The sequence below is a fragment of the Apaloderma vittatum genome, unplaced genomic scaffold (genome assembly GCF_000703405.1).
Source record: "Apaloderma vittatum isolate BGI_N311 unplaced genomic scaffold, ASM70340v1 scaffold18768, whole genome shotgun sequence".
In the NCBI taxonomy this organism is placed as follows: Eukaryota; Metazoa; Chordata; class Aves; order Trogoniformes; family Trogonidae; genus Apaloderma; species Apaloderma vittatum.
In genome coordinates, this window is record NW_009730402.1 from 28151 (window position 1) to 39108 (window position 10958).

Consider the following 10958-nt stretch of genomic DNA (forward strand, 5'->3'; position numbering starts at 1 on the left):
CTTAAGCCAGGAGGTGTTTTAGTCCGTGCTTGTGAGAAGGTGGGATATGAAAGGGAGGGGAGATGATCACAGAGCTTCAGAGACATTCTGGGTCCAGTCCAAGGCTGTGCCCTGCAACCGCTGTGACTTTTTAGGCCTTACTAGTTTTCAGGGTGTTTTTCGTTTGCGGCAACCAAGATAAAAGCTGAGGAAAGATCAAAGCAGATTTTATGGTTTCTATGGGTTTATGCTTCTTGGTTTCACTTTCCAATATCTCCCTAAGCCTTTCTTCTCTCCCTGCGAACAGCCCTTTCATCTGCCGCCCTGTTTCCACCTGGCAGGCGAGAGCTTGCTGACCTTCCAACCTTGAGCACGACTTGTGAGCTCGACTCACTTTTCTTTCCCCACATGCCCCAAACCCAAAGCGATGTTGCATTATTTTAGCTCCGAGACAGCTCCTTTCAGTATCAGTTCTCGTATCTGGCGAGATTTACATCCTTGGCAGCACATGAACTCAAATTTCTCCTTTTCTGTTGAGAGCATCTCCGGGTAATTGCGTTGGCTCAGGAGCGTGCAAGGCTCCGATGTCCGAAGTGCTGATTCAGAGATGCTGGGTCCAAGAGAAATGGTTGAGAAGGGGCTTTCCAGGGGGTGGGAGAGCTGCTCAGCTCCCCAGAAGACATTCATATTGCAGCGACGTGGTTCCTTCTCAGTGGAGACCTGGATTTCCCCGCCTTACCATATGTGCTTCTACTCGCTGCTAGGGAACAGTCATTCTCAACTTGCTTTTTGGGTGGTTTTTTTTAGTATGACTACTCCTATGGTGGCTTTTTGGGTGAAACGTGGGGACAGCATCTTTCCCAAGGAGAGGAAGTGGGGAAACACCTGGCAAAAAGAGGTTAAGGAGAGACATCGAAACATTACCTGGATGTTAATGAAAGTAATGGCTCTGGGTTTAAGTCCAAGTCTGATGGTTGAGTTTAGATCTGTTCCTAGTATGTTAGGGTACAAAATGTGTCAGGACAGAAGCGATATACTTGAGTGTGTTGTGCTGTGCCAGGGTTGGGACCTCAGCCAGAAATATCATCCCCCAGTAGCCCACCTGGGAGAGGAGGGTGGACGGGGCTGGCACATGTTGGTCCCTCCAGCAGTTGTGGCTGGATTTGACAGAGATGTCCCAGGACGTCCCTGTCCTGCCTCGCCATGTGGCTCTTCCAAATGTAGCACTTTCTGGTGCTGCAGACTACACTGACAGGGACTTTGCCTTGCTGCCAGCAGGCCTAGGACTTGGAGCGGCTTCAGGAGATGTGGCAGGCAGAAATGCTCCACCGCAGGGGGATAGTGAAGCTCTCAAAGATAGCTGGGCACGTCCTTCACCTTTGACTATGTCACTTAAGTGGTACCAGATCTTTAGAGCGAGCGTTGGTGTAGGCAGCTGTGCCTGGGGAGCACTAGTGCTTCAGAGCAGGACGGTGGCTCATCTCATGGTCCATTTAGCTGGTCATCTTGCCTTGCTGGCTCCCCCTCTTCTAGGCAGCTCATTCCAGGCCGTGGTCTCTGTCTGCAGTTCCCACTTGGAGAAGCAGGTCCTGTGGGCAAGGGAGATTGCCAAACCCTTCAACTCGTTTGTGTCACCTTTGAGTTCTTTAATAAGACCCTGCTTTGAGGTGGGGAGCTGGACCTCATGTGTGGTCGGTGAACTTTGCAAGTAGAGGGGCTAAGCTTAATGTTTCTCGGTCAGACGGGAAATGCCAAGTTAGTGCAAGCATGAGATGTGTAAATACTGCTTTGCATGGGAGGAGAACAGCAGAGACAAATGTCATATATGCTGTGGCAGTCAAGCCCAGATAGCCTGGAAAGAGATGACATTTGTTGGGAAATGAGTCAGTAACATACGTGTGAAGCGGAGATGTGCCACTAGACATCAGGGAGGTTGGTTCTTGTGGTTGAGGGAGCTTGTGTTGAGCTAGAAAGCAAGAGACTTTGCTTTGCTGAAGATGAGCTCCTGTCTTCTGACTTAGCCAGTAGAAAATGAGTCAAGACCATGTTTAACTCTACCAGAAATAGCTGCAGATTATTCTGCAAGCTGAATAACGTAAAGGCAGCTTAATTACTGACTCAATTGAAATGGCAACCACTAATGTTTGGAAAAATAAACCGTGAAAAAGTACCAAGACTGCCAGCTTCTAGCTAAATTTATTGAAATGTCAAACTCTGAGGATAAGGCGAAGAGACCTTGCCATCATGCTCCTTGGCAGATTGGCAATAGGACTGTTGCTCAGTGTTTGCCTAAATAAGTTACCAAAATACCGTGTGATTCAGCTCAAGCAACGTGCCTTCAGAAGCCTGCTTGCATACCTATACCCTTGGTGGTTTTTCTGACCTTTGTGGCATTTTTGGCACCTCTTTCCTCCTTCTCACGCACAGAAAGGTCCAACTGGTAAAGCTCATGTGACTCCTTCCGTATCTCAGCAGTCCTCTGGGTTTAATTCCTTTTTTCCAGTTGCAGTGCCATTGAAGACATAGGTACGGAATACAGCTAAAACCTTGAGTTTTTACAGCGGAACACTGGATAGCCAGCTTCCTGTCGGCACCGTGAAACAAGCAGGCGACATGATCCTGCTGCTCTGATTTAGCTGCTTCTCTTTAGCATCCGTTGCCTAAATGTCCTGAAGCATCCTCACCGGCGCTGCAGTGTCCTCCTTCTATTCCCGTTAGCTACCACGAGTGTGTTTTGGTTGTATTTAGGCATGGGCTGCTTGTTTGCTAGCCCAAGAATGAAGAATGAAGCAAGAGACCTTCCAGCCCGCAGAGATCCGGAGGACATCAGGACACACGGAGGACGCACCAACTACGCGGCAAGGCCATGTCAACGGGCGCAACTCACTTATAACACGCCGGCTCGCCGTTCATTGGCTCCCTCCCTGTCGCAGCCTGACTTCGTTTCAACTCATCGTCATCTTCCTCCAACGCCGGGGGTGGCCATCGAGCCATCGCTGTCCCGTTAAGGCCCCTATGCAAATGGCTAACGGGTGCTTGCCTGGTGGCACCTGCGGCGTCTAGACGGGTTCCTGCGCCCCCATGCAAATGTGTGGAGAATGACCTGAGGCCGAGCCACTGATGCTGCTTTTTGGTGAAGCCCTTGGGTTTCATTTCACATCTTCTGTGCCCGACAGCACGGCGCTTCCCATTTTTCCACCGTGCCTTTGAGGAATAACACACTGCTTCTCTGCTTTGAACTTTGGATTAACTCGCATTCGAAAGAAATTGAGTTTTGGGTGAAGAAATGTGGGGTTGCAGGCGGTATTTCTCCAGCGTGCTTTTCTAGCAGCCAGTGCCAATTAGCACAGCCGTGCGGGGATTTTCTCCTGCTCTTGCTTGATGCTATTTGCATCTCCGGGGTGGACGGGATGTCCCAGAAACTGTCCCGACTCTGGGGTGGGCTGGCATGCTCTGACATGCCACCGAAGGTCCTCCGCAGAGGTCCTATGGCTCAGAATTGACCGGAGAGGCTGGAATATCAGATGCACATTTCGTAAAAGTTTCCTTTAATTTCCCTCACTGGGATCAAGCTTTTGTTCTTGCTCTGAGCCTTTCTCCTTATTGTCTCTTTCAAAACTCCCTCAATATATTCCTTTTCTTTAGCCCTCAAGCAGACCATATACTTGTGCCGTACTTTTCAAGATGCCCACGGTCGGTTTTTCACCCACTTGTAGATATTGGCGAGCGTCACACCGCTCTGGTATCTCCAGAAATGAGACCTTGTCCCCATGTCACATCACCAGCGAGTCTGTGCACCTTAGCTCAAGTGACAGTAGGCTTTATAGGTGCTTTGACCAACCTGGTTTTGGACCGATTTCGTTAGGCTTTGGCTGATTCTGGTGAAATGTCACTTCTATACCTGGTGTTTGCCGCAACAAGCACTGGCTATTTTGCATCCAAGTACAAATAAAACTCCACCGAGTTGCATCTGAGCTGGTAATCACCAGCACAGGGCTTGGAGACCCGTGTGTTCCCTTCCCATGGGCTGTATCCTTGTGTTGGTGTTATTTTATTTTGTAGTTTTGAGCTAGGAACCTTTTGGAAAAAAAGGACAGTGGTATAATGGGAACAGTTCTGCTTAGAATGCAACATCAGGGGAAAAAAGGTCTGAAAAAGTGCTTTCCATGTGTGGATAAATGCACATAGCCTGGCTGGGAATGTGTTTCGAGGTGTAGAAGGCACAAAGGGATAGAGAACATCCCAGTTCAGTTGGAAGGAGCCTTGGGCTGGAAACTGGGCACTGCATCAAGTGACCAAAACACATTTTTATGTAAGAGAGAAACCAACACTGTTCTCGAATCCTGGGCATTTCTGCCTGGGTTTTCATGCATGCTGAACTGGTTGGTGCTGACCTGGGGTGGGTACAGCTCTCCCGCAGGTTTCGGCAGGAGGCACATTTGTCTTTGAAGCAAATGAGGGACCACAAACCGCAGTGGTGATGGTTTGATGCAGCTGGGGTTTTTTGGGTGTAATTTTTTTTGAAAAACCACTTTTTTTCCTCTCTCTTCTACAAGGAGTGTTGGGTGAGCTGTGGAGAATGGAAGGGTGTTCTGAAAGTTCTCTTTCTCTCGAAACAAACCTGATGGTTTCAGCGTAGCTGAGAGATTTGCTTGCTGCAGGCATCTCAGAACCTGCAAATCCTTATGCACTTGCTCGTGGAGATCCTCGCTCAAGGGCAGGAGAGCCGGCATCTCCACGATGTTTACGTCAGGGTTGGCTATCTCGCATCCCCATCAAACATGGCAAAGGTTTTTGGTTTTTTGTTCTTTCTCTCCTGTAATACTTCAGTTATTTTCTGCTCACCTCTTGAGGCTGTTGATGTTCTTGCTCCATCCCTGGCTTATGTTTGGAGACACTGTGACAGGTTTTTTCATCCTTATCTTTTGGAGGAGGATCAGGTGTGTAAAAGCTCACGTTTCTCTCTGCATAAAAAAAAATTTTGAGCTCACTTCTTTCCACGCACGGCTCGCCCACCTCCCCTCTCATTTCCCATCACCTATTTTTAAGTGTCCTCAGGGAAAGCTTTGACCTCTTTGAACTAGTGTGAAGCTTTCTATGGCTTAATGCCACTAAATTACATGTTTTTAAGGGGTTTAATGGCTGCAGAAGTGCAGTGGAGCACATCTTTTCTGCCACGATTGTGACCTTTGGGAAGTATTTGCACCATGTTTTTGTAGGTGACTGATTTAGGTACCATGAGAGAGAGATCTGGAAGATCCGTTGGGTGTAAAAAAAAAATATCTTCAAGAACAGAAATAAAAAATTACTCTTGCTGGCGAAGATACAGCTGCTGCTAAAAATACAGAAGCTCTTAGGATATTTCTAACCTGTTCAGCTGATGCTGGCCAGAAGTCCACAATGGATGTGTGAGGGTCACTCTTGTGAATTACTGGCATCCAGGAAGCGGTTAGCTTAAATACATCCTTAAATAGAAATAGCAGGCTAGATCCTCTCCCTCCTTCTCCCTTTTCAGCACTGCCCCTCAGCATGCACAAATAGAAGCTGCCTGCAACGACTGTAAGCTCTTCCTTCCTGAGAAAACACCACAATATTTATCAATATACGCGTTAGTCGTACATCAAAACCACCGCAGCTACTGTCAAGACAACTCCGAAACCCTGGGATCATGGTATCGCCCTCAAGTTCTCTTTTCTCGCTGCATCTGCATTTTTTGTTTTTCGCCTTTCCTACCCAAAGTAGAAACCTGTAGCATCTTGAGGACCAGCTAGGCAAATGAAATCTCTGGGGGTGATGCGGCGGGGATTCACCAAACATCCTGGGGGAAACCCAACCGCATCGCTTCAGAAATGGAGCAGGAGCTGGGCTTCAGTCCCAAAATCTGCCTCTAGGTATAATTCAGCCATGGTGAGCGCATTGTGTTGTCCTGGCAGCCTTGATGACTCCTACTCGGAGGAGTAGGAGTGCCAAGGGCACTGGTGCAAGAAGGGGACACCTTTCTCAGTGGTCACGGTGAAGAGGAGGCCCTCCTGCCCCTCTTCCAGAGGGATGTCTGGGTTTCATCCTGGCTACAAAGTGAGTTAATGAGCACCGTGGCTGGCCTGGAAGAAATATTGCGAGGATGTGAGCACATCCTACGAGCAGGCAACCTCAGTGAAACCACCGGGGATCTTGCATAGGTCCTGGAGCAAACATCTGCCCCCGGCTTAACCTGAGGTTGCTGTGGCCTAACTGATCACCAGGGACCCCTCTAAATCCATCTGTGTGTCTGTAGCTCCCACGTCTCTCTGGGGTAGACAGGCTGCTGGATACCTGCCCTCTAGCCACACATCTGGGGTGTGATCTTGCTTAGGGGTTACACTGATCTGTCTGTTCCCTGTCTCCCAGGTGTAGCTTCTTCCCGTACCAGTTCATTTAAGCGCTGCCAGCTCTGGTGTTGGCTTTCCTCGGCCATGGAAGAGCCACGCTTGGAACGTCGGCTGCGTGTCCCAACTCCGTCCTCTCAGCCACGCAGCTCTGGGGAAAGTTATTTTCACTTCTCTTGGTTTTCCCCAGCTATAAAAGCTCGTTTTCAAGTCGTGAGGTTCAGAAACAAAAGTGTTTCAAAGACTTTTGGACTTATCTCAGAGGAAAACCAAGTTTTTAAGAGAAAGATGTGTACCTTACAGTATGAGTGAAAGATGTATTTTCTCTTTCTTTTTCGGTTTACCATTTTGAACTGTATAAAGTGCTGATGTGATTTGAAAGCTCAACACTATCACGCAGCCACATCGTTTTTCTGCTGTCCTCTTCCTTCCTCCTCGCCTTGCTATCGTGGCCACAGGTCCCCTTCCGCTTTCTGCTTCCCGGATGGTGACTTTGCCTTAATCCAGACACCCCCCTGTCCCCCCCAGAACCTGAGCGCCCGGGGTGCTGATGCGGCAGCTGTTGCTTTGCAGCCTTGGCCCTTGAATCTCCTGTGTGATGCTGTTGCAGGACTGGCCCCTTGCCTGCCAAAAAGCATTGTTTCACTGCTTCAATGGCTTGTTTTGAGAGAAACCCAAAAGATTTGTGAAATGTGTGGTGGAGCAGGGCCAGCTGATGGTACCCCAGAACAGGCAAGTGTACTCCCTTGTATGTAAGGCCTGGAGGACCCAGCGTTGCCAGATTAAAGCCTTAAAGCCTCGTGGGCGTACGGTTTTCCAGCATTTTGAGGATGTGCGCGGTCTGACCTCTCTTTCTGTGTGCTCCCGTGGTTCCTTGCTGCCATGTACTCATCTGGTGTCAAGAGTTTGCCCGCTACCATTTGATTATCCCTGCTGTGAGTGACGGAGAACTGGCTTGCTGAGCTGATAACGTTTTAAAAGCTACTTCTCCTGAAACTATGGGCAGGCAGGATGCCTCTAACTGAGCCCAGGCTATTTCAGGCCCTAAATGCAGAACTACCAAATGCAGCCAAGGCCCCCTGGTGCCATGCCATGGCTGCTTGTGCATCTAAATGGGGTTTCAATCCCGGTGTTATCAGATATAACACCTGGATTCGCTCAAGGGCTGCTGCCCCTCTCCCTCCAGACCCAACACAGCAATGAGAGAGCTCAGCTCTCATCCTCACAAATCCTTGAGTCCATCCCAGCCCCGGTGATTTTCGCGGTGCCTTTCTCTGGGGTCCATCTGCATTTCACTCCCAGGCACCAAGAAATTGGCCGCTGATAGACGCGCACGTCGGCACGTAGTCGCAGGCTCTCGGAGATGCAGGAATAGTTTGCTTTTTGCTGGTGCTGCTGTACCAGTCATCTCTTGCATTTCCTCGGTGTTTTACTCACCAAGTGTTAGATTCAAACGGTCTGAGTGGAAACATGTAGCGAAGATCTTTATTATTTTTTCCCCTTGTACGGTGTTAGGCGTTTTTGCTGATGAAAGAGATAGCAAAAATAGCACGGAGGCATTATAACCCAAAGAAAGAAATATGTAAATATCTGACCGTGTTTAAAAAAACCCCCGAACTGTGTACCCAGGGTTTGTGCTTTGATTTTATTCTGGGCTCTTTTTGTGGTTGAGGGGTAAATGCTAAAGGGAGTGAAGGCTGATATTTGTACAGACCCAGCTACTCAGAAATCAGGCGTGGGGAAGATGACGTGGGGAATCCAAATATGCGCTTTGTTCCAATGGCTGCTTTTAATCAATAATATTGTAAAATTCGGCTTCTGACCTGTCTGCGGGGAACATCCGAGAAATTACGTCACCTTTCTTCACGGTCTGCTGGTCAGATGAAGTTTGAATCTTGTCGCTCATGTCAGTGCGTGACCCTCCTAAATAAATAGGAGTGTTTCTTCACCCGGTTCCTCAGATCGTCTCCGGGACTGAGCCGCTGCGAGGATGCGGATGCTGCCTCGGGTTGGGGCAGGAGCTCCTGTGCTCCCGTGGTTCCTGCTGGTGCTGCTGGTGCTGTTCCACTCAGTCCAGGCAGGTGAGCTTCTCCCAGCTTCCAGAGATCCCTGCGGCTCGCTGTGGGTGGGCATCACCCACGTCCTGCGCCGAAAGGGACTGGGCGAGGCAGGGGCTTCTCCTGGCTGCTCAGCTCAGGGTTTTCTTGTAGCTGAGGAAAGAACGTGGCCGTCCTCCTTCGCCAGGATCCAGTTCAGCTTTCAGGAGCTGTGTGAGAGCAGGGTGCCGAGGGAGAGGCACAGATAACAGCTTCTTCCCACGGTCCCTAACGTGTTGTCGGTGAAAGCACGCAAAGGGACCATTTCTTTGGTTTTCTGAGAGATTGGGAGTTGCCGCATCTCTAGGTAACCCTGTCTCTGTGAGTTACTCCCTTCTCTCTTTCTCAGCCATCCTGGAGGTGAACGGAAACCTGAACTGTAGGTGCGTAAAGACAACTTCGGACTACATCAGTCCGAAGAGATACGAAAGCATTGAGATACGACCTGTGGGAAGCACCTGCAGACGTACAGAGATCATGTAAGTGCTGCGGGTCGCTCGTGGGGCGGAAAGCTACTCTCCCCTCTCCTTCTGCAGCCACCTCGCTTCTGCCCACCCTTTTCTGAAAAGCCAAGCTTTTCAAAAATGCCGGCAAGCTGACTCGCACTTTGGAACTGAGGAACGTCAGGTCACCCCCGGTGGAGGTAACACCGGAGCTCACCTGCCAGAGGTTCTCAGGACCCAAGTGAGCCTCTCCAGCAAGGGCAAACATGATTTCCTCATGCTGGGAGGTGGGCAGTGTGCTGATGGGGAGGTGTCTGCAGTTTGGGAGAAGCACATTCTCGGATGCTAAAGCTGGGTGAGCCACAATCAATTTTTCTGCTGCTGCAACAGTCCTGAGAGCAAAGAGTGTCCTGGCTCAAGCTCTTACCTCATTACTCCTGTCCTGACTGAATCGGTGCTTTAAGCAGAAGCAGAACATTTCTTTAACTGCTCTGTAAATCTACGGGGAAAATTGTCTTTGAGCAGTCCCTTGGGCTTCAAGCATGGTCTCAGCTCCAGCACGGGAACGTGTTGCATCTTGCTTTTTCCTGGCTGTCCTTTAGTTTCCCTCTGTTGCTGGCAGCTTGCTGTGATCTGCTGTCGCTGTGAGTGAAAGCTCAGTCTTGCCCGTCAGCTCAGGCCGCTCGAATCCCTGCCTTTCGAGGGGGAAGTAATGCTCGTGAACTCTCCTTGCGTTTCAGAATTAAATTAAAAGCCTCAGGGAAGGTGTGCGTGAATCCTGACGCCCCTTGGGTAAAGAAACTGCTGAAGCGTATTGCCAGCACGTAAGTTGCTTTGGGGTTGTGTTCTCTCTGGTTTGTGCACAATGCTGCGCCCCCGAAAATGTTTTGACCAAAAAAAGAATAATTTGGGGAGGAGGGGAGAATGGCAGGAGTGAGATTTGCTCATTGTGGGTGCAACAAGCGCGTCGGTGCTCAGCTGGGAAAGCTGTCCCTTCGTTGTGCCTGGGTTGGTGGCACAGCGTGGGGCGGCCGGGGGATCTCTCCGCCGGTGATGCCTGCCCCAGGGAAATGACTTCCCTCAGCTGGGGCAGCCGCTTCCTCCCCCCAGGACCCTCTTTTCTCTGCTTTCACACGTTTCTCCTCCTTCTGCTTTTCGCAGGAAGAAAAAATAAGTTTCCTGCTAAGGAAGTTGACACTCAGAGGCCCGAGTCAGGCTGACGGACGATGCACAGGCGTGCAAACCTGGCTGCCCCTCACTCTGCCCTCGCTTCCCCCCCCTTCACGAGATCCCCCGTGTCTGGCCCCAGCAGGGAAGGGGGCTCACTGCTGACCCCAGCCCCGTGGCAGGTTTGTGGGGGTGTCTTTCCCCCCTCGATCAGCATGGAATATGGAGCCGTCATTTATTTACCTGCCTATAGACTGTGAAGCCTTTTTTCTGTCGAGGCTGCTCCTGTCTCTGTAGGATCGACTTTGCAATTCTTTCCGCGTGAAGCGCTCATGGAAGGACGGTGTGTCTGGGGGGTTTATTACACCGTGTGGCATGTCACATCTTCAGAGCTCAGATCAAATAAAATCCAGGGACCATATCCACACGCTGGCTTTGGTGATGGAGCTTGGGTTTGCGGGCGGCCGCGTGGCATTTGGAAGCAGGAAAGGCCGATAAGGAAATAGAGGGGATGGGCACAAGGTCACTTGGCAGAGTTTTGGAGTAATTGGCCACAAAGCTTGGGCAGGAGTCTGGTTGTAGGAGAAATGAGTAATATTTAATCACGCAGGAGAGAAAAGCACCCCAAAAAACCTCCAGGTTCGTGTGGCTGTGTGGGTTAAGAATAAATGTTGGGGCAAAGGACTGATACCTTTACAAGACTCGGCTTCTTCAGAAGGGGAAAACAGAGCCAGTTTCGGGAAGCCCATGTCCTCACTGAGCCCTGAATTGCTTTTTATCGGCAAGCGCCGTCAGCAGGGAATGGAAATGGGCAAAAACCACCCCGACCCCGCTGGCCCCCGGGGCCTCCCGCTTGCGCCGCCGCACTTCTCCAATTTTCCGGCTCAAATAGGGGGATGCCGCCGGGG

General features: G+C 50.2%; 1 protein-coding gene across 1 annotated transcript; it reads left to right on the forward strand.

The window, feature by feature from the left end:
• Positions 1–8334: 8334 nt before the first annotated feature.
• On the forward strand, positions 8335–9707 carry CXCL13 (chemokine (C-X-C motif) ligand 13; the record flags this gene model as incomplete). Its single annotated transcript, XM_009874801.1, has 3 exons — positions 8335–8425; positions 8790–8919; positions 9624–9707. Coding segments are annotated over exons 1-3 (305 nt in total), but the record flags the coding sequence as incomplete, so codon positions are not given.
• Positions 9708–10958: the final 1251 nt, after the last annotated feature.